Below are 24,549 nucleotides of genomic sequence, written 5' to 3'. Positions count from 1 at the left end.
ACGACTGATTGTCGGGGCAGCCCTACAAAAAATAATCCATAAATTAATAGATTAGAATAGATTAATTTAATTGTGTCTCTTATGACACCTTTGAGCCATAAATTCATCAGCACTGAGTATCTTTATCACAGGGAGGACACAACACAAACAACAACAGTTCAGTGTGAGTTCATAGAGAACATGAGGGCAGTGAAGCAGATCTGACGCCTGATTGTGTTGATTTTTCATCTCATATTTTTAGAGTAAACCTCAGTCAGCCGCAGCGGCAGCGCTTTCAGTTTCAGCAAAAGAAACATAAATAGCCGAGGCAGCAACACTTGACCACAGAAACCGACTTCAGTAAAAACACCGGCGGCGGCTGTCATCGAAGCCTCGCTGAGAATTTATCAGCAGAAATAAAATACAGATGCAGGAGCAGACAGGTACACGAGCAGCGGAGATGCAATAAGGCGGGAGAGCATCAAATCAAATGACACCGCTGTCAAACCCAAAGTGACATTTGCCTCAACTAATACCAGAGGACAACATTCAATCACTGCTGAGACGTCTCAGGTTAGACCAGCACGGATTTATTCATTTCCAAAATATTACAAGGACGCCGTCAAACTAACTTTATCATCATAATGCTCATAATGTCATCCAGGAGGTGATTAAAGAGACGCAGATTATCCAGACGAGTCCGCAGATTTATCACTTGTTTGATTTGAATAATGAAGAACTGGATCTAATTGCCAAAAAACGTTTCATCATTTCACTAACATTGAATCAAACGTCTATATGTGATGTAAAAGGAGAAGCTGGTAGACCAAACTCAGGAACTTATCTGCCAAATGTGCAGCTCTAATTAGCTTTTTAGCTTCTTTTAACTCATTGTTTTGGTTTTACGACACATTTATGACAAGGTTCAGTGTCATCAAACTCTTTTTAAATAAACAACCCCACGATAAAGTCATTGTAAACTAGAATGGCACTCGGAGAGCGCAGACCTCCGCCAAGGTGCGTGACTTTAAAAACAGATCACAGCTCACAGCTGGCGGTACCGTGAGGTGGTCGGCTTATTGTTTACACGGTGTGTTTCCGTGTAACGTATCGGCGGATGCCTCTCTCATTCAGCAGCCTTGTTAAGTCTGTATAACGTTACACTACGTTGTCTCTCATCCCCTCATCTACAGCTTTTTTCTTTCTCACCGCGGACGGCCAGCAGCTCCCGCACCTCGGATTCTCGGCACACATCCACACATTTATCTCTCTGCTCAAAGAAGGAGGAAGAAGGCGAGGTCACGCGTCATCAACGCGTCATCAGTTACACTGTGCATGTGTTATACCCTGTGGTCTTAATGCTCAGGCTGATCGGGAATTCTTAAAAAAACTCCTGAACCCGGATCATGATCCAGATCGCCACCAAAGTCTAATGGATTGTTCATTGTGCTACACCCCACCCCTTGCAAAAATTTCATTCAAATCCATCCCAAACTTTTGGAGTAATCCTGCTAACAGAAGGACAGACAGACAAACAAACCAACACCGGTGAAAACATAACCTCCTTCCAAAGCCCTTGGCCTTGGAGTTACGTGTGGTTAGTGACAGTGTGGCTCTATGGTAGCTCTGACAGCATGAGCAGGTCATGTGAAATGCTGCAGGGTGACTCAAGTGGAGGACAGGGAGGAGTGGAGCTGCTGTACCTTTGAGATGAGCTCGTCGTGGTTGGCCAGGTGCGCCCGGCAGTGGATGCAGCTGTAGGTGCGGTGGCAGCTCGGCAAGTAAGCCTGGAAGGTCTTTGACTTGGTCATCTTCACCATGTCAGTTTGGCAGGGCTCTTCGCTGGTGTCAGGGCTGGCACTGGAAGAGTTGCAGCTCTGTTGGACTTGCTGACAGAAGAAACACTGGAAGATGCAAGCAAAAGCCGTCGTTGTTGTGGAGTGGGTGTGTGGCACGCTCCACACAGACGCCACGGGAGAAAATCAAACCTGCGGGGCGAAAAAGGAAAAAGAGAGGAGATGTGGTGAGAGACGAGTCCCGTACTTCCTATTTTTAGAGCTCATGATCTTGATTGCATTTCCAATATAAACTCAGCTCATTTGCTCGAGCAATCATTTGATTACAATAATCTATTATGTGATTACGATCACATGTTGTCGACGACCAACATGGCTGTGATGTAACTCAATATTATGACACGTCAAACAAACGCCACACGACATGTTTCACTTGATCACAAACTGTATTTTCTTATTTTATGTCCTTATCTGTTCTGTCTCACTGGGCCGATACAAGCAGGATGAGATTATTACAGCTTCTGAGATAAATGTTATGTGTTTTTGTTTGTTTGCATGTCAATAAAATCATGTATTATTCACAAAACCCCTAAAAAAGGACAATTTGTTTCTTTAAAATGTCTTAAATTTGTTTTACAGACTTTGTTTTAACTGCAAGAAACAACTTCAATTAATGTCTAATAGTCATGTTTTTAGTTATTGGCATCTATATATTATTGTATCTATCAAAAGACGCAATTTTGAGTTCTATTCTTATGTTCATTCACAATTATTATTGCATTAGATATAACAAGAAAAATCTAATCTTGAACTGTAACTCCTGTCAGTCAAAATAAAGAGGAAATATTGGAAACATTACATAGAGAAATCAGTTTTTTTCCAGTAGTTAAATATGTTTTTAAATTGTTTTGGTAACAGCAAGTTATTAATTTACATGTACCAGGTTTATTTTATAAACCAGAATATATTTATATTTATTCATTGATTTTTATTTATTTATTTATTCATTATTTTATTTTATTAATTTTTCTTTTTTTTTATTTATTATTGATTGATTAATTAATTAACTTATTTTATAAAACAAAACACCTTGCAAACTTTGCTAGTATAAATAGTATGTAATTGTATGTTTATATTTTAGATTTCTTATGCTAGTTGTAGTAATCTGATATATTTATCGTTTATTCTAATATTCTTTATATTGTGTATTCTATAGATATATATTTCTCAGGTGTTGATATGTACATTTTATTTACTGTTCCTGTGCACTGTTGGATAACCTGCCACTGTAACACAATCATTTCCCAATCTGGGATCAATAAAGTCCATCCATCTATTTTGGTCTTATCTGTGAGGTTTTGGCAATCATTTCTATTGATTATGATTAAGGGATTGTACTCTACAACAAAGTCGATGGGGGAAAGAAACACGACTGTTTAGACGGACGGATTATAAACATCCAACAGTTGATCTAAAGCTCTTTGTTTGGAGTGTGAGAGCGTCTGACATGATGCTAATAACTTCCCATTGCAGGAAAACTGCAGGAAAAGTTCAGCAGGTCGAAGCTGAAGCAGGAAGTCTGTAACTGATGTTTTCAACAGACAGTTTGAGTAATAACTTTACTGTTTGCCTTCATTTTCTTCTAACCTCTGGGTTTGTTTACAACCTGTCAGATCAGCTGATTGATCGTGTTTGTTTCTTGCCCTGTTGGACTTCTTTTTAGTGACCTCATTCCCAGATCTCTGCAGTGTTGGAAGAAGAACTCTGAACTTTACATAAGAAAAGGTTGTAATACGACAGTGTAAAAATACTCTGTTACAAGCAAAAGTCCTGCATTCAAAGTCTTACTTAAGTAAAAGTGCAAAAGTATTAGCATTAAAATATACTTAAAGTACAAAAAGTAAACGTACTTATTATGCAGTATGGCCCATTTCAGAATAACCTGTAAGGGATAATGTACAGCGAGCGAGCCGGTCATTATTGTGGAATAAACCCCGACAGGGCGATATGGCACTCTCATGGTCTCTCATCGCCATGAAAGGATTTATTTCACAACAATGACCCGCTGGCTGTACATTATCCCGCTTATTACATGGCTACTTACTTAAGAAATCAATAATTTGACACAAAAACAGTCCGACATCAGAACTGTGTCCATAGCAACGGTCTATTATACATAGCAACGGTCTGTTGTACATAGCAACGGTCTGTTATACATAGCAACGGTCTGTTATAAAGAGATAACAGACCGTAGAACACCGTGATTGACCAATCAGAATCTAATATTCACCAAAGCCGTGTAATAACCTATAATAATATATCATAATTTATTGGTTGAATTATATTTCGAATTAATAATCTGAATCTGCAAAGTAACTTGTAACAAATGTTATTAAATAAATGTAGTGGAGTAGAAGTATAAAGTTGCATAAAATGGAAATACTCGAATAGTAAAGTACAAGTATCTCAGACTTGTACTTTTAAGTACAGCACTTGAGTAAATATTTAGTTAAATTCCACCACTTGAGTTCAGCAGTCACTTTGGTGAGCACAATGTTATCATAACAAACAGAAACTAAAACTACAAAAACATGATCCAAGTTGTAATAAAATGGAAATATACTTGAAAAAGTTAAAAACAAACAAACAATAAAGGCATCACATAGCATCACAAACAATCTCTCTAGAGAAGCTTCCTCATGTTTTCATGGCTGAGATGAATTCAACACGCCTGCAGGAGATTCAGCTCTGCAGAACCGAATGCATACCAGTTCAGTTCATCTGCAGGACGGACTAGAATAGACGATGAGACGATGCAGCCAAGACACAATGAACGAGGGACTCAGGTGGACTTAAACGTCTCTGCAGGTGAACAACAACAACAACGCCAAATATGCACCAGAATAAAGACCTGTTCCACCTCCTACTGTACTTTAGATTCCAGCTGATCAAACATGACATTCATGCTCACACTGATACCAAACAATATGCATATTTAACCTGGAGACTCACCGCGATTCATTCTAAATGATAAGACATTCCTTACTCTTAAAATAAAATAACATACAACTTTTAAGTTTAGCATCCACATCGTCAAACAGAACAGCTTTGTTTTATTTGACCCATTTCTATTTAAATAATCCCGTTTTATCTCCCTCCGTATTTACACCCTGCTGCTTCCACGCTGGCTTTTATGACCCTTTTTATTTATCTTGTCTATTGAATTATCATTATTAATCGTTTTGTTTGTGTCCGTGGTTTACACCGAGTGGGAACTAAAAGGCTCAGCTGTCAAAACAAATATTTTACACAAGTGTTGTTCCTGTAAACACGGAGATGATGGATGTCTGGTGTCTTTAAGTGCACACTGAGGTTTGAGGTTACACAGGTCCCTTCAGAGAACATAGGCCTTTTACTTTTCAACAGTTTGTTACTGTTGTGTTGTATCTTGTTTATCTATTTTATTTGTTATAGTCTATTTTATTATCTATTTTATTATTAGTTTTTTATTTCCCCTGTGCATTAGTCTTAAATCATTCTCTTGTTTACATTTGTACTATCTTATTATCAGCTTGTCAGTAATCTATAAAAGTATAAAATAACACAGAACAAGCTACAGACACAAAACCAGACATATTACGGCCTTATAAAGTTTCCACCGACTCCTGAGAAACATAATCCATCTCTTTAACTGCTAAATGCTCGACTTTATTCACCAGAGAGTTTCTAACGTTGTCCGTCTGCTTTGGGCTTTAAGAGATTATTTTTACATTTTTCATCTCCTCTTCTTTTTTCTCTATTCATTTTTAATCTATTTTATAATTTTTGTTTATTTAATTTTTGTTATTATTATTATTTCCTGACTTATTTATGGATATTCTCCTTGTATTTTTCCTACTATTTGTATTTGATGTACCCATGATGAGAATCAGTTCTGTCTCCTGTGGTCAGCTGTGGTTGTCTGTGTGAATGTTGTTGTATGATTGATGTGTTGTGTCACGGGGGAGTGTTGTTCAGAAAAACTAAAAATAACTTTCCCTGTATAGTGACTGTTCTTCTGATTATTGACATTTAATATAAAGACCTTTGAAAGGAAGAGATTTTATACTATTAAACAGCGACCTGATGCTGCTGGGAACAAGGTGGATGAGAGCCGTGAGAGTCAACCTAAACAACAACGTTGCACACACAAAGTTGAATTCACCACCAACCTCTCTGCTATGACAACTAGCTTTAGGTGGATAAATGTTAGCTATCTTTAGCACACTTTAGAAATATAGTTGAGTAATTAACATTACTGAGTCCCTTTGCTGACTTTATGACACTCCTCTGCTTTAGCTCCTGTTGCACTTCCTGTTTAGCATTTACTATTATCCTGTAATTACAACCTGTGGCCACAGTTTAGCAAAAGCTACACAGCAACATTAAAACAATACTAATGCATCACTAATAATGATCAAATAATATAATATATAATAACAACCACTGGCAAGGGGCTTTCGGCTGCATAACGACTACTATGGTTAAATGACGCTCCAAACTTACGCTACATTTTGGCGAGGAAAAACTGTCATGACCATTTTCAAAGGGGTCCCTTGACCTCTGACCTCAAGATATGTGAATGTAAATGGGTTCTATGGGTACCCACGAGTCTCCCCTTTACAGACATGCCCACTTTATGATAATCACATGCAGTTTGGGGACAAGTCATAGTCAAGTCAGCACATATATACACACATATACATATATATATATATATATAAAAAAAATGTATATTAAATTATAAATTAGTTATAGATATGTCATTTTTTTGTGTTGTTAATTGATTACCAGTAATACATATATACATATATTGGCATAAAGCAGCATATTTGCCCACTCCCATGTTGATAAGAGTATTAAATACTTGCTAAATCTTCCTTTAAGGTACATTTTGAACAGATAAAAAATGTGATTCATTTGCGATTAATCGGGATTAACTATGGACAATCGTGTTTAATCGCGATTCAATATTTTAATCGATTGACAGCCCTAATTTTGTATTAGCAAACTAAATCTGCAAAGTAACTAAAGCTGTCAAATGTAGTGGAGTAAAAAGTTCATTATCTGCCTGGGAGTGGAGTCGAAGTATAAAGTAGCATAAAATGGAAATACTAATAAGTAAACTCCGAGTACCTCAAAATTGTACTTGAGTAAATGTACGTAGTTACATTCCACCACTGCTTTCTGCCTGATACTTCTTTAGAAAGAGTATTTTAAAACATAACAAAAGACAGACGCTGTCAAAGATAACGTGTTGACATTAGGAACTATTGTCTTTAAAAAAACTATCTTTGTCTTAAAAATATACTGTCTCTCACAGCCCACGGCTCAACAGTCCTTCTAACCACCAACGCAGCCCAACAAACAACAACAACAACAACAATAACCCTGAGGCATCCCAGAGAGTGAGAACACAATGACAACAGGACTCCAGAAGTTTCCAGTTGAGCTCAATGTGCTGCAACAGGAAGAGCAGCAGCGCCGAGACAGAAGCCAGCAGCCAGACGAGAAAACAAAGGAGCTTCCGCAACTCAACAGGAAGCAGCCGTGACCTGACGTGAAGCGTGGCTGCTCTGCAAACACACACACACACACACATACACACACTCAAACACACTGTATATATATATATATAAACTCACATTGAAGGTAGAAAACAAGGTGAAAACTGGCAGGCTGACCCGGTGGCCTCCAGACGAGCTGTATTTACATACTCTACATATACTGTATAATCTGCACAGGTGCCTGAGGCATAATCCCTGCATGAAAAGGACAAAATCCCCTTTCTGAATTAGCCCAGTTTAACCCCGGCTGCACGTGCACGGGGAAAGGTAAACACACACACACACACACACACACACACACACACACACACACACAGACACAGACACAGACAAGAGCTTTGTGAGTGTGTCACACTTGAGCACCATCACCATCAGTGATTATATCAGCTTTGTGCAGTGCATCACACACACACACTCACACAGAGACAATAGCCTGCTGACAACATGACACAACATACACCTTCCCTTTTTTTTTTTTTCTTCATAAATGCCAAATAAGGACAAAGTGAGCGTCTGTGGAAGCTGGTTCTTTGTTTGTTTTGATCCCCTGTGAAGCCAAGTTGCTGCACTTCAGGGTCTCTGACAGCACATGGTCTTATACTGTTCACTTTTCTAATCTTATTTTAGCATTTTCTGCATATTTCTTTGAACTATAACAGCTGGAAAACACTTCAAAAAGATGCCTTTAATCCTACAAAATGATTTCCTGCTACTAGAATGTGAGCTTCTTTTGTTTCCTTCCTCATCACATGGCAACAGCTTATTTTATTTGTATTTAAACAACGTTTTTTTAAGCATAAACAAAAGAAATTTAAAAAAAAGGAGATGAGATGTAGGTAACACAGCTGATATTGAAACAGAGAATAGTGAAAACAAAGAGTGCAGCAGCAACACTGTGCGTCTCTGGTAACAGGAAGAAGTGTCCAAGACAAAAGGCTATCTCCACTCACCCCAAAAACAACATATTTAACACCTAACATGCATTTCTATCATCATTTTTATATCCTAAATAAGTTCATCTTGACATGACAGGCTTTTTGCAATCCTCCCCCCTCCTCCTCCTTATAATGAAATGTGTTGATCCCCTGTGAAGCCAAGTTGCTGCACTTCAGGGTGTCTGACAGCACATGGTCTTATTTGTGTTCACTTTTTAGCATTTTCTGCATATTTCTTTTAACTATAACAGCTGGAAAACACTTCAAAAAGATGCCTTTAATCCTACAAAATTGATTTCCTGCTACTAGAATGTGAGCTTCTTTTGTCTCAGTCTTCCTCATCACATGGCAACAGCTCTTTGTTTTTATTTTTAAGGATAAACAGAAGAACATTTAAAAGAAAAGGAGATGTGAGTTGCAGGTAACATTGAAACAGAGCAAAGTGAAAACAAAGAGGGTCTTATTTGTGTTCACTTTTCTAATCTTATTTTAGCATTTTCTGCTTTTTTCTTTTAACAACAACAACAGCTGGAAAACACTTAAAAAAGATGCCTTTAATCCTACAAAATGATTTCCTGCTCCTAGAATGTGTGCTTCTTTTGTTTCCTTCCTCCTCACATGGCAACAGCTTATTTTATTTTCATTTGAACGACTTTTTTTAAGAATAAACAACAGAAATGTGCAGGTAAGACAGCTGATATTGCAACAGAGCAAAGTGAAAACAAAGAGGCAGCAGCAACACTGTGCGTCTCTGGTAACCACTAACAGGAAGAAGTGTCCAAGACAAAAGACTCTCTCCACTCACCACCAAAAAAACAACACATTCAACACCTAACATGCGTTTTTATCACCATTTTTATATCCTAAATAAGTTAATGTTGACATGACAGGCTTTTTGCATCCTCCCCCTCCTCCTTCCTTATAATGAAATGTGTTGATCCACAACAAAGAGCCACGACGCAGCTCCAGAGCTCCAGAGCAACAGAGCAACAGTGCAACGCTTGTTTTTCCTGCAGCAGTCTGTGAATCCTGCAGAACCAGAAGCAGCACCAGAACCTGAGAGGTAAACATGAGTCTGGTACTCACCACCTGGGTCATCTGAGCAGCAGAACTGCCAGCAGCAGAAACAACAGAGATGTTTTTTTCCAGTTGTTATTCTTGTTGTTGTTGTTATTTCTAAGTTAAATAACTGATTGTCGTCCTCCCAGCCTCTGGTCCATGTGTGATGCTGCCAGATGGGAACTTATTGTTGTGTCCTTTTGGTGCTGACGGATCTCATTTTTTCCCCAACACGAGCTTTTGTTGTGTCTTTTGTGTGCGTAATGGACTGGCCTGGTTACTTTGGTACGGGGACGTCACCACGTGGGAGGGAGATGGAGCTGTGATTGACAGGCGGGGCTGGCCAATGGGAGGCCGCGATGCCTTCAGGATCCCGTGGGAAAGATGGAAACCAGGTTTGAGAGTAGCAACCAGGTGGAAATGAAATGTTATTTTTTTTACTTTTATTTTTTTGCCATTAATTTTGGAGTTAATTTATTATTGTATATGTTCTTACGCATGTTCTACCTGTTTTTCTCCCTTTATGCATTTTTTAAAATTATTTATTGCAACTTCCTCATCTCTACTTGTGCACATATACAGTATATGTATATAAGTAATTGTATATATTGTTTTCATTGTGGACTGTAATGCTGTGCAATATGCTGCCTTCCACTGTGTAATTATCTGATATATATTAATTATTTATTTTTTAAAATGTTTTTTATGAGAGTTACAAGTTCTTTTAACATGGTCATGGAGCATATACTGTATATTTGTATTGTGGGGGTATCGTTCCTATGCAGAAGGTAGTTTAGTTTATTTATTGACTACACTGAGGGCGTTTTATATTTTAATAATTTATTTATTTATTTATTGTGTTGAATTGAATGTGCTACTTATTTTGTACTGTAATTACCTTGTGCCTTTTCTACCTTTTTTCTTTTCTTAAAGCAGACTCGGTGTAAACTGCTCAGAATTCCAATGTACTTATAGGTGACAATGGCAAATAAAACTCTTGAATTTCATTGTGCAACCCTGTTATATACTGTATAGTAGATTCTCATGACGTAAATGTATCGCATTAAAGTATTTAAGGTTACTTATCTATACTGTGCATCTGTTCTTCTACTTTACTTTGCTGCTGTGACACTTCAGTTCCCACGCATGAATCAGTAAACTTCACCTCATCTTAAAATTTAAGTTATTCTTATTGTATATAGCTATTTTTTTAGTTTAGATTGATGTTTTTCACTCAGTTTGAGCCTTGTAAAACACCTTAACAGGCTCCCGTGGGAAAGATGGAAATCAGGTTTGAGAGTAGCAGCCAGGTGGAAATAAAATGTTTTCATTAATTTTGGAGTTAATTTGTTATTATTGTATATGTTCTTACGCATGTTCTAGTTGTTTTTATAACTTTTTTTGTGCAAATTTTTCTATTTAATTATCTATTGCAACTTCCTTATTTCCACTTGTGCACACATGTACACATATACAGTATATGTATATAAGTAATTGTATATATTGTTTTATTTAATTTCTATTCTTTTATAATTCAAATATTTGTACATATGTTGTATGTGTGTAGCGTGCCTGTTGTATATAGTAGATGCTCATGACGTTAATGTATCGTATTCAAGTATTTAAGGTTACTTATCTATACTATGCATGTGTTCTTCTACTTTCTTTTGCTGCTGTAACACTTCAGTTTCCACGCATAGAATCAATAAACTTCACCTCATCTTAAAGTAAAGTTATTCTTATTGTAACTAGCTCTTTTTTTGGTTTGGATTGATGTTTTTTTGCTCAGTTTGGGCCTTGTAAAACACCTTAATAGTGCCGCTTTTGTATGCTTTCAAGAAATAAAAGATCCTTTGAGTCTTTTCCTTCCATGTGTTTCGCTTCAGGCTTCAAGTTGTTGACTTTGGGCAACCTAAACCCTTCTCTAATGAAGAAGTTTTAAGTGGAGGATGTTCACAACACATTTATATGTCGCCTGTAATATTTAAACATGAACTCTATTGCAACACATATATCGTGTCTGTGTCTAAAGTGTGACACATTTTAGAATTATTTATCACAAACAACAAATTACCTCTTATATTTTAGTGTCAGAAAAAAAACCCCAAAGCTGTGAAAGTTATGGCTTTGTTATTGCTGAAGCGCTTATTTCCCATGTGGCCTGAACGCGCCACTGAGAGGGGGAGGGAGCGAGCAGATACCCGGATGTGTAAATAAATACAAGATGAGAATATGAATCTGATTCCTCTTCTTTCTCTCATATGAAAAATAAGACTTTCTGTTTGTCATGCTCTGTTTTCCACCTGCAGCTCTCTGTGGGAACTAAAGGCACAGGCATATTTGGTTTCTGCATGTTTTTGGCACATTTTTTCACTCAAATTACCAACTGCATGATAGATATTTATATATTATTCATTCTGTGGACTGATTAATATAGAAATGATTGGCATTGTGGGTTAAAATCCTTAAAGAAAAAGCATCCTGACATGTTTTATAAGGATGTCAAACACAGCAAAAACATGCAATGTGATATTATCTCGACACCAAATGGGAGCAGAAACACCAGAAAGTCATAACTGAACTGAGCACCTATAATAAAAAAAAGGAATATTATGGGATGATTATTCCTGAAAAACATCCACACAGCTCTCTGAGCTAAAAACAAGCTTGCTCCTATTAGTTATTTTTAGAAACAGATCAATAGATTCCTCTTTAGACTCTGACTTGTGAGACAAAGCTGAGATTCTTATTATATTTTATAGATTTAAAAAACAAAAACAGCAGCCTGTCCGCCCACACCTCCTCCAACACGTCCTCCTCATCCTCCTCTTCCTCATACTGCTGCACTGTTTGTGTCAGCACTGCATCATCCTGACATTGGGCAGATCCAACATCTGACATATAATGCCACAAATGATGACATTAAATCTAAAAATAGTCTAAAATTAAACAGTAATCTGGTTCCTTCCTCTCAAACAGCAGCCTGCCCTCGTCCTACCCTTCCTATTCTGACATCAGCTTCAAGACAACAACAACAACAACAACTCATGCACTGCTTTTTTATTTTTAAAAACTGCCTTTCATGCATGTTGACAATGCAGCACGAGCACTGTCATGTTGCAACACCCTCAGATGTGTTGCTTCACCATATGGATGTAAACACAACACACTGCAGCTTCCCTCATGAGCTGCTGGCTGTGCAGCGCATGAGCGTTATGAAATCCATCCCCCTTTCACTGTGTTTTTGTCTCCTGTTCACGTGGCCTCATAAGCCCCCCCAAAAAACTGACCGACATCTGCAGCCAAAGAGGAGATGAGGATGATGATGATGATGATGGTGGTGGTGATGATGGTGGTGATCATAACAGAGAGATAGCTGCACATTACAAGCTGGAAGGAGCTGCACAGCTGGGTTGTTTTTGTTCTTAAATGCAACTCTAAGCATCAAATTGTGTCTCATTAAAGAAAGAAGCAACCTTATAATAATTAATGTTATTATAATGTTATAAACATCCTACAGAGCTGTCATCCTAGAGGAGCAGGGGATTAAAGAAATATGACAAAATACCAAACTTCTAGATGAATATTATGCAAATATTATAAGATTGTTACCAGAATATTGAAGTGTTTTTTCATGCATTAGTGACTCTGCATGCATCCCAAACAGACAAAAAAACAATTACACATTTAAGGTGTAAAATATAAATATAGGCTATAAAAATTGCAAATCCTTTGGTGCAACAGGAACATTAACTATCTAGAGGAATATTATGCAATTATTATAGGATTGTTACCTGAATATTAAAGTGTTTTTCATGCATTAGTGACTCTGAAAGAAAACATAATACATTTAAGCTGTAAAATATGAATATAGGCTATAGAAATTGGTGCAACAGGAACATTAAATACTATCTAGAGGAATATTATGCAATTATTATAAGATTGTTACCAGAATATTGGAGTGTTTTTCATGCATTAGTGGCTCTGCATGCATCCCAAACAGAAAAAATATGTAAAATATAAATAAAGGCTATACAAATTGCAAATCCTTTGGTGCAACAGGAACATTAAATAGCTAGTATCTAAAGGAATATTATGCAATTATTATTAGATTGTTACCAGAATATTAAAGTGTTTTTCATGCATTAGTAACTCTGAAAGAAAACACAATACATTTAAGGTGTAAAATATGAATATAGGCTATACAAATTGGTGCAACAGGAAAAAAAACATAAACTATAAAGTATAATAAGAGCTCTAAACTGACCTAAGTCTGTATCTAAGAGGATATCATGGCAGCAGGCTGTTACAGTTATTACAGTGATTATTCTGACATGCACACGCAAATCCTTTGATGCAACAGGAAACAAACAAAATAGCTCCTATCTAAAGGAATATTATGCATTATTATTATTATTGTGTGTTTTTCATGCATTAGTGGCTCTGCATGCATCCCAAACAGAAAAAAAAAACAATGAAACATTTAAGGTGTAAAATATAAATATAGGCTATGAAAAATGCAAATCCTTTGGTGCAACAGGAACATTAATTATCTAGAGGAATATTATGCATTATTATTATTATTGTGTTTTTCATGCATTAGTGTCTCTGCATGCATCCCAAACAGAAAAAAACAAACAATGAAACATTTAAGGTGTAAAATATAAATATAGGCTATGAAAAATGCAAATCCTTTGGTGCAACAGGAACATTAATTATCTAGAGGAATATTATGCAATTATTATAAGACAGTTCTAATGGTGATTATTCTGCGTGTCCTCCAGCAGGTCACTGGAGACGCACTCACCCCAAAACCACTTCTCCTTCCCCGCCTCGGACACCAAAACAACCCGCTGAAGGAACCTCTTCCTCCGCTGCAGCTGCGGGACTCTCTGAGGGGTTTTAGTAGAAAACATAAATAAAAAACAGAAAGAAAAGACGCCTTTCACCGTCCCATCAAGGTAGCAGCAGCAGTCTGTCCAGGTCCGGCCATGAAGAAGTCCAAGAGTGTGTGCATGTTGGAGCAGCTTGCAGCTCTGAAAAGGTTTAACCTCGATACCTTTCAGCTCTCCGACGTTAAACCGAGCTAAGGCCTTTTACTTATACTGAGATCCTAATGAGCTCCTCTGAATAATGCACCAACACGTCCACGACACCGGAGACGTCCAACAAGACTGTCCGCTCTGTCTGTAAGTGTTTATGGTCTCACTGAGGTGAACTGTGTGAGCTGATTTCTGTGCAAAACACAAACTGTGTTTTATTAGGTCTGCAGGCGCTGCCTTTACGGGGAATAGGAGATTAGAGAATTCAGCGCATAAGATCAACAACATGGAACATGTCTGAACAAATTCAACATTTTTACATCCCAAAGGAAACTTGGTTTGTATCACAGGAATACGTTGATGACAATACACAGCAACAATCTATAGTCAAACAATTCAGAATATATTTTAAAATAAAAACATTATAACTTAAAAAGTTAGAATAATAACTTACTTGTTTCTGAAGTTTTCAACCACATCTGGTTTTCTTCCTGTGGATGGAGTTGACCTATGAGGAAACATTCAACATGGAACAAAAACAAAGAACAAAACAGCAAAAGTAGCCTACACAGTTTGTTGTATTTATCATTGTATTTTTTTTAATTTATTTTTTAATAGTGTTTGTGAGGCAAATACTGTAGTTTTAAGAGCGTATGAGGAAACATTAAACAGTTTTTATAGCATCATTTTATTTTAGAAAATATGAATTATATTTACTTTTTTTGTATTTTCTTAAACCTAATTGTCCCCATTTTCATTTTATTTATTTATTTTTTTATATACAGTATTTGTAAAGCAAAAACTGTGGTTTTAAGACCGTTTGAGGAAACACACAACAGTTTTTATAGTATCATTTTATTTTAGAAAATATAATTATATTTACTTTTTTGGGGCATTTTCTTAAATCTAATTTTCACCACTTTTATTGTATTAATTTTATTTTTTTTATACAGTGTTGGTGAAGCAAATACCATAGTTTTAAGAGCGTATGAGGAAACATTCAACAGTTTTTATAGTATAATTTTATTTTAGAAAATATGAATTATATTTACTTTTTTTTGGGCATTTTCTTAAACCTAATTTATCCCACTTTCATTGTATTTTTTTATATACAGTGTTGGTGAAGCAAATACCGTAGTTTTAAGAGTGTATGAGGAAACATTCAACCGTTTTTATAGTATAATTTTGTTTTAGAAAATATAAATTATATTGACTTTTTTCGTATTTTTTCTTAAACCTAATTTTCACCACTTTCATTGTATTCATTTTATTTTTGTATACAGTGTTTGTGAAACAAATACTGTAGTTTTAAGAGCGTATGAGGAAACATTCAACATGGAACATGTCTGAACAAATTCCACATTTTTATCCCAAAGGAAAGTTGGTTTGTAGCCAGACATTTAACACATGATGCACAGGAATACATTGATGACAATAAACAGCAACAATCTATAGTCAAACAATTCAGAATATACTTTAAAATACAAACATTATAGCTCAAAAACATAAAAGTTAGAATAATAACTTACATGTAATAGAAGTTTTCAATCACATCTGGTTTTCTTCCTCAGTGGATGGAGTTGACCTATGAGGAAACATTCAACATGGAACAAAAACAAAGAACAAAACAGCAAAAGCAGCCTACACAGTTTGTTGTATTAGGCTACTTTCATTATTTATTTCCAGTGTTAGTTGAATATGTATATTTTAAGCTTGGAAACTTAAACCTACTTTGTCACAATGAAGTCAGAAATCATGTCAACAGCTGTTTATTAAGTAAATAATCACCACTTTTTATGTTTTTGCTTTCACTATTACTTGTTACAGAGTCTGTTGGATCCATTAAAGCTGCTTCATCCAAACAAAACAACAGAAAGCACATGTCTTCATCTTTAAAAACTCTTAAAGTTGATTTTTGGAGAGGTACGTGAAGGCAACAGTAGCCTAGCTACACAGCCGCTTCTACAAATAGCGTCCAATCAGCGACAAGTAGAATCTCCGTCTGACCAATCCGCTGCGAGGATGGGCGGGGCTACATCTCAACAGCCAATCAACACGCTGGACGAGCGCGCTCGCGTGGCTGAGGGTTGTTTTTGGCTGTGCGCGCCACCGAGACAGACGCGTGCCAACAGGAAAAGCTGATACTACCCAGTGCGCATGCGTGGCCGCATTGCAAGCACGTGGTTAAGAAGAGCAAGTAAACAAACCCCCACCAAAACAAATCAATACAATTGATTGAGGTTTAATTCTGGTGTTTACTGTAGTTTTACTATACATGTTTATGTCAGGGTTAAAATAATGAGTTTTTATAATATATTTTATTTTAATAAATAAATATGTATATATACATATAATATATATATATGTATATATATATATATAATATTATAATATATAATATAAAATATTGTACGGTGTTTGAGAAGCAAATAGGTTTAAATTTGTATAATGTTCGTATATTTTTATCAGGTTAATAAATGTGGGTTATTCTCGTCTTTTAAAAAGAACAATTATGTCAACTTTACTGTAGTTTTATTATACATGTTTATGTCAGGGTTAAAATAATGACTTTTTATAATATATTTTATTTTAATATATATATAATATCTTATATAATATATAAGATATAATATATATACATTATATATTTATAATATTTTATATATAATAACATATATATACATATATATACATATACATATATACATATACATATATATACATATACATATACATATATATACATATACATATATATACATATACATATACATATATACATATATACATATACATACATATATATACATATACATATATACATATATACATATATATTAAAAACATTTGTTTTTGCTTTTTCTTGCATCTTTTTAAAAAGAAATGTTGTAGTGTTTTAGAAGCAAATAGGTTTAAATTTGTATTAATGTTCGTATATTTTATCAGGGAAATAAATGTGGATTATTCTCTTCTTTTAAAAAGAACACAATTATGTCAACTTTTTTAAATCAAAGGAAATTAATTTAATTTTTTACCTTTTTATTGCTTGTAGGCTACAAAAAGTGAATCACACTGCTGACTGGACAAAGGACAGACTGCAGTAGATATTATTAGCTGATACAACAGCACCCCCAGAAGGACACTGAGGCATGAAGTTTAATACAACACAGTATGAGTGAGATAATTCAATCTGTTGAACATGAGGATTTATTAAATGCATTATATTAATTTTTTGTTAAAATTAGACATTAAAAAGTTAAAACATGACTGATTCCTCTTGATGATTTATCATTTTCACTGCACCATGTTTTGATCCAAAACTAAATAGATATTTTAATTTTTTTTTTATTTTTCCTCTAAATTTAATACATTTTAAAGACAATTCTTCCTAAAAATAAGACAACACGAAATTGCATCATTAGATGACAGAGAGAAGTCCTCACAGGAGGAAACATTTCAAACCTCTCCAGTAGTGGAAAGTAACCAAGAACATTTACTTAAATACTGTAATTATGTACAAATATGAGATATTTTACTTGAGTATTTCCATTTTCTGCTACTTTATACTTGTATTCCACTACATTTTAGAGACAAATATTGTACATTTTACTCCACTACATTTATTTTATAACTTTAGTTGCTTTGCAGATAAAGAAATACAATGTTTTGTTTCTTTACTGTTTTTAAGCAGTTCATTAATTTTGGAGTTGATTCATTATTGTATTGTAATACAATATTATGTCATTTAGTATTGTATTATATGTTCTTAGGCATTTTGTACTTGTATTTTCTCACGTTTGTGCAATGTTTCTATTTCATTATTTATTGCAACTTCCTCATTGCCACTTGTAAACGTGTAAAGATATACAGTATATGTGTAGAAGTATATAAGTAACTTTGTATATTATGTGTGTAGCGTGAAGGAGCTATAGGGTACATTTCATGGTGCAACCCTGTGTTGTAAGATGACAAATGAACCTTGAACCTTTTTTGTGATTATTTACGTGTCAATAGACTTTGTAATTACTATTTATGTATAGTGTTTATAGTATTCACTGCAACATGCTTTGATCCAAAACTAAATAGATATACTATTAGAATAAATATTTCAAATCTCCTTTAAATTCACTACATTTTTAAAGGCAACAGACAAAGACATAAGTACACATTTTAGATACTTGTACTTGAGTATTTCCATTTTCTGCTACTTTATACTGGTACTCCACTACATTTTAGAGGCAAATATTGTACATTTTACTCCACTACATTTATTTAACAGCTTTAGTTACTTTGCGGATCGTGTTTAACCATACAAAATATAATAAACAAATCAATTATGATGTATTATCAAAGATTAAGGATAAAACCGTTTTCATCCCCGAAAGTCTTGAAGTGGAAAATACAATTGCAAAATGAAAAGTGGCAGACAGTAACAGCCACGCTTGATGTTTTTGGAGTAATACACCATCTTTATTACAAATGTTCACTCTTCTCATTAAATAAGGGATAATGTAGAGCAAGCCGGTCATTGTTGTGAAATAAACCAGGTCCTGCATCGCCCTTAAGGGGTTTATTTCACGATAATGACCCACTCGCTGTACATTATCCTGCTTATTACACGGCTACTTACTTAAAAAATCAATAATTTGGCACAAAAATGTTCTGCCACAATCCGACATCAGAACTGCGTCCATAGCAACGGTCTGTTATAAAGAAATCAAAGCCGTGTAATAGCAGTTAAAGAAGTTGTCTGTCGCAAGTTGAAATCTTACAAAGAGACTTCTGAGAGATGTTAATGAAGGTACAGTGTTTTTAATGAACGTCTATTTAAAATGGCAGAGTTGCAAAAAACAAAACAAAAAAAGAAACATTAAAAAACAGGTTTTTCAAAGTGGCAGTCAGTCTTTAATAATAGCAAAGAAATGCTTCGTTCAAGTCAAATCCTTCACACGACAGCAAAATAAAACTGACCAATTCAAACAATGTCTATGGCAGGTCAAACAGGAACCTTTAAAATACAACCAAGGATCTTATTTTATTTTTTTTCAGAAATGTTAACTACACAATTAAAGGTTTATACTGATCAAAACATACAGAGTGAAGTAGTTCCACTGGAGACAACTCAAACAAGATTAGTGTCTGATAGAAACATAACATTCATTTTACAATAAAAATATCTGCACAAAAACACCCCCCCCACACCCCAAAAAAAACAAAAAAACAAAAAGGGTAACGCAAAAAATATAAATGTTTGCTTTTCATCTTTTCAATACAGTCACAAATCACACAGCTGTGGCAACAAATCTCTTTAAAATGTACATAACTGAAAGATAAGGATGCCCTCCCGCGACCCCTCCCACCCTCAGACTTGATTGTGTTCATTTTTAAGAGCGTATACTGCGATTACAAACGGATTCCCGACTGAACAAAAGCTGCACATCAAATCTTGGATATCAAGACTATCAAAAAAGGCACAAACAGACAGGTTGCACAAAGAACTCAGCAGAAGCTTTTTTTTAATACAACTAATCCCAGTAAGGTTTCCAGTGCCCTCAATGTTCTGACTAAACCCCACCCCAAAAAATGACTATCTACAGGCAAGTCAAGTCCCGGCAGGCACCTCGGATTACAAGTCCCATCCCAACTACTGTAGAAGCAAGTGCATTTATTTAATAATCGAGTGACAGACAGGTGTGTACAGCGAGAGTGAGGAGCACTGGGAACAGACGAGTCTTTACCTCACGTTCAACGTCTGCTCAGGTGAACTTTTAGAGTGCAAAAATGGTCATTTCTGCAATGGAGTTTGGTCATTTTTCAAATGTCATCAGATGAGTTAAATCTCCGTCGACGGAACCAACAAAAGTTTTTTGGGTGAGAGCAAAGAGGGAACTTTGATCAAAATTTTTATTTTTTAAATATAAACTTTATATATTTTCTGGTAACACTTTATTTGTACAGGTTTGTTATTTCCCTTATATTTTCATGAAAGTTTCCTGTGTAAGTTCAAATCAATTATATGGAAAATAGAGACAAAGTTGAGGCAGTTATTTAAGTTAAATGTGTTCAGAAGAATTTCCTTGAAGGGACATCATTAAGTTATTATTAGAAACTTTGTAAAAATTGCACATTTTGGTGTCTGACCTGCTGCGCGCTGCCTAAAAGACTCCTAGGTTACGGTATCTTAGCAGTTAATTGGAATTGATTAATTGGAAGAGGAGCAATTTAACACTAAGGATGCAAAAATTAGTTGATTAAATCGTCAACAATTCAGATAAATGATTAATTGTTTAAGTTGTTTACTAAAAGGTAAAACACTAAACTGTTGCTGGTTACAGCTTCTCAAAATATGAGGATTGCTGTTTTTCTCAGTTTCATATCATCGTTAACTCAATATCAACTGTTGTTGGGATAAAAAATGTCATGGAAGTTGTGATGTGCATTTTTCACAATTTTCTGAATTTTTTTTTAGACCAAACGATTACTCATAAAAACAAATCGACAGATTAAAGAGGACCTATTATGCTGATTTTCAGGTGCCTGCTTTTATTTGGGGTTTCTACTGGAACACGTTTAATAGCTTTAATGTTCAAAAAACACTTTATTTTTATCATACCGATCCACTCTGTTGTGATTGATCAACCGAACCAAACTCTTCAGCTCCGCTCTAACTAGCTTTGTTTGAGGGCATGCCAAACTAGCCGCTAGGCAAAGTGTGTTACTTGGTGATATCACCACGTTATGGAAGAAAAGGCGGCACTTCAATCAAGTTTCAGGCAGTTTGGGAGCAGTGTTTCTGTGGGTGAGAGTAACTTTGCAGACCTTTTACATGCACAGAAAAACTATATAACACACTAAAGGAAAGGGTAAAAAGCATAATAGGTCCTCTTTAAACGATGGTGAAAACAATGGTTTGTTGTAGCTCTATTGAACATGGTCTCTAATTTACCTACAATCAACCAAATTACAGTTCTTTCCAGAAAACTTCTTGTGAATATTCAGAATTTACAGGCCTGTAAAATAAAGCGTTACCAGACGTTTACATTTGTCGTCTCAGGTCTAGCTTGATAATTACATATTAATCTGGAGTCTTACTTCTGAACAACATCTGAAAATCTTTTTTTTGTTTGTTTAACTTCTCACCTGGCTGCAGTGACATAGAAGTGTACTTCAGGCTGTGTCAGTACACCGTGACATCACTGTTGGCTGTGGTCAGAGTTGCAACACTGACAGATTATGGCTTGAGTGCATTTCAGCGGAGCACTAGTCTCCTCTCTCTCAGCTTCTACTTAGTTTCAGTCTAAGTTTCAGCCAGAACAAAAGTCAAATATAAAATGTGATTTAATTCGACCAGAGCAGCTCTGCCCTCAAGAGAAATGTTTGTACAACTCAAACTTGCTTTTTGACATGTATGCAAATGTAGAAAAAGAGTCAAAAGTTGAGTTTTAGCTTCGCTCATCTTCTGTCAGAAACATAAAAAGTTAGTTTACAGCTCGCCCAATACTTCTCTCACATCATTGTCGTCATTGTAAAGAATGAAAAATCAGCTGAAGCTGCTCAATAGTTCTGAAATTGTCTTATTTTATATTTAAATCTCTAATTTATTTAAGTGCCAGCAGAGACATATTCTTGAAGAATCCATTCATGTCTACAATGAGATGCTTTAGTGTCGTAAATAATACTTTGTTTCATTCATTAGGTCACTCACACATCACTGAATGAGCTTTAATTTTGATGCTGCAGTACTCTAACCTAACCAAATGCTAGGTGTTAACATGAAACTGAATATATTTGAGGCCCACTTGTAAACAAACTGAAATGACAGCCATTAGACGCTGCAGTGCTGCTCAAATGAAAGACACGGCTGGTTGAAGCCTCGGTGCTTCTGGCTTGTTTGTTTCTCCCCCCCAAAGTTTCCATATATATAATTTTTAAAGTCTTAATTCCTTTCGCTTGAAATAAATTCTTCAAATTCAACAGTCTTTAATGAGCAGTTACCGACAAGAACTGATGGTCTTGACTTCTGCTGCTTCTTTTTTTTACTGCAGTTGTCGGCTGGTGCTGACAACGCCAACTGTCGGCTGGTGCCGACACTGCCAAAGGTCGGCTGGTGCCGACACTGCCAACGGTTATCAGCGTGAAAATGTGCAATTTAAAGCAAAAAAAATGTTACAACGGACGAAATGAAAAACCTGATCTGTTAAGTTTGAGTATCATTTCAACTGTATCGTGCCTGGATGCCATTTCTCAGGTTGAGGAAACAACATGTTCCTGTGTGATTGGTATAAATACAGATATATGGTTATTCTCCTATTTGCAACCACAACGAGACGTCTCAGCATGCAAGATGGAGTTTGGCTAAAAACGAGTAAATCTGTAAATATAAACGACATAAAAAACAGACAAAGAAAATGCTGAAGCAAAAGAAAAAAACAGGACAAAAAGCACCATGTGATTGGGAAGTGTGATATACCACAAAAAAGGTTGAACAGAAAGAGCCTGGGCGCTCTTGTTGTGGCACTTAACATCGTCGTCTTTGTATACAGAGCTTATAACAGTCATGCAAAGGGCACAGTATTATTCTAACAAGGCGAGAGAGAGAAAAAGAAAACACGAAACAGGAAAAAAAAAAAAGGAGGCACGACAACATTTCCTCCGGACGAAAACAAGTTGTGTGATAACTGAATTCTTGTCCTGACGCTGTAAATTTTCTCCCATATGAAAAAATATCATACTGTACATACAGACTTGTATGAAATAAACAGACATATCCTTTAGGTTTCTCATGGCTAAGGCAGAAATTGATGGTGAAATCCTTCAATGCACTTTTAATTTGGTGCATTTATACACAACCTGACATTTTACTGAAGCCGATGGGAAATGAAAACGGGTATTTTTTTGTGTTTAATAAAAAGAAACAAAAGATCTGATTCACCTTCTATCATCACTCTTGCCATTAACATATCTTAAGACTCTTTGGGCTATATATATATATATATATATATATTTGCATTTGGGCCTTCTGTGTGAGGATTGAAATAGGTCTTTGTTAAAATATAGATCCTCAACACCAAGTGATGGCTTTTGACCCACAAATATGTGGCTGATTATGTGTTTTCATTGCATAAATCAGTTGATTTAATTCAGGTTTTTTCTTTTTTCAAAGAGAGAAAAAAGATCAAGGTATCCCTTGTAACAGTGCGACAAAGGTTAAAAAATTCAAAAGACCCCTTTTTTTTTTTTTACGATGGATGATTCTTATAAGTAATCTACCGTTGTTTGTTTGTGCAATGTAGGCAGAGTTATAACCACGACAGTTGCACCAAAAAAACACGCACAACAGCTAGTCTATCACTGTCATTCAACTGGACATAAAAAGGTCTTGAATAGGAATAGCCAGAGCCTTTGAGACACACACAAAAAATTGTTATCTTGGCTTAAAACACAAAATCAGCCCCCAAACTGTAAGCTGTGATGTGGACCTCCTCTCACCCCTCACCTCAGAGAGAGAGAAAAGAGAAAAGAGAGACAGGAGAATGATTGATTGATTGATTCCTGACGCCATTCCTGAGCAAAGTGGACTTGACGAGTGAGACCCAAGGAATCCAGGTGATGTGGACAACAGGAGAGGAAAATAAAAACCCAAAAAGAAAACAAAATCACAGCAACAGTGTGGAGGCGAGGAGGAGCAGAAGCCAGTCCACAGAATCATCTGGAGGGAGAAGAAACAGCGACCGTGTCATGAGCTGTCACATACTTGTTTTTCCTCTTTATTTCAAGTAATCAAAATAAACATCTTTTATTAACTTAAAGTGACAGTAGGCAGTATAAAGTTAAAGATACATTAACAGAACTTACAGATACTGAAATAAGTGAAATTTAGGATGTGAAAATACATTTTAAAGCTGCACTAACACACTGTTGTCACTGCAGAGAGCAGCTTTGTGCTATAATTCAGGAGATGTCACACTCTGTTTCCTTTTCAGTAGACTCATGTTATGCATGGAAATGCTGCAGAGAGGAAACACAGTAATTACATACGCTGACACAGAGCAGATGATAGGCTACAACATGTAGCTCTGATAGTTATTATCACAACAAGAGGCCTGTCAGGGAGCAGCTGGTGGTTAGCAGA

The 24,549-nt window shown here is 35.7% G+C and overlaps 2 protein-coding genes across 4 annotated transcripts in view; both read right to left on the bottom strand.

Annotated features, from left to right (window-relative positions):
• Nucleotides 1-14,588, bottom strand: part of LOC119492776 (protein yippee-like 1) — a 39,919-nt gene extending 25,331 nt beyond the window's left edge. Inside the window, exons 1-2 of one of the 2 annotated variants that reach the window (XM_037777510.1) lie at nucleotides 14,183-14,588; nucleotides 1,683-1,967 (exon numbers count right to left, since the gene is read on the bottom strand). In XM_037777510.1, the coding sequence (XP_037633438.1) occupies nucleotides 1,683-1,799 (117 nt within the window). In that variant the 5' untranslated portion in view covers nucleotides 1,800-1,967; nucleotides 14,183-14,588. Of the gene's footprint in view, nucleotides 1-1,682; nucleotides 1,968-9,402; nucleotides 9,689-14,182 lie in introns of those variants that run through there. The other variant, XM_037777509.1, reaches the window with a different exon arrangement.
• A 4,636-nt stretch (nucleotides 14,589-19,224) lies between these two features.
• Nucleotides 19,225-24,549, bottom strand: part of mapk1 (mitogen-activated protein kinase 1) — a 35,031-nt gene continuing 29,706 nt past the window's right edge. The window contains exon 9 of one of the 2 annotated variants that reach the window (XM_037778825.1): nucleotides 19,225-24,126. The gene's annotated coding sequence lies outside the window, so the exon portion shown is untranslated. Of the gene's footprint in view, nucleotides 24,127-24,163; nucleotides 24,426-24,549 lie in introns of those variants that run through there. The other variant, XM_037778827.1, reaches the window with a different exon arrangement.

Source organism: Sebastes umbrosus, chromosome 8 (assembly GCF_015220745.1).
Source record: "Sebastes umbrosus isolate fSebUmb1 chromosome 8, fSebUmb1.pri, whole genome shotgun sequence".
Taxonomy (NCBI): domain Eukaryota; kingdom Metazoa; phylum Chordata; class Actinopteri; order Perciformes; family Sebastidae; genus Sebastes; species Sebastes umbrosus.
The sequence above is the reverse complement of the archived record's forward strand: the minus strand, read 5'-3'. Positions and strand labels throughout refer to the sequence as shown.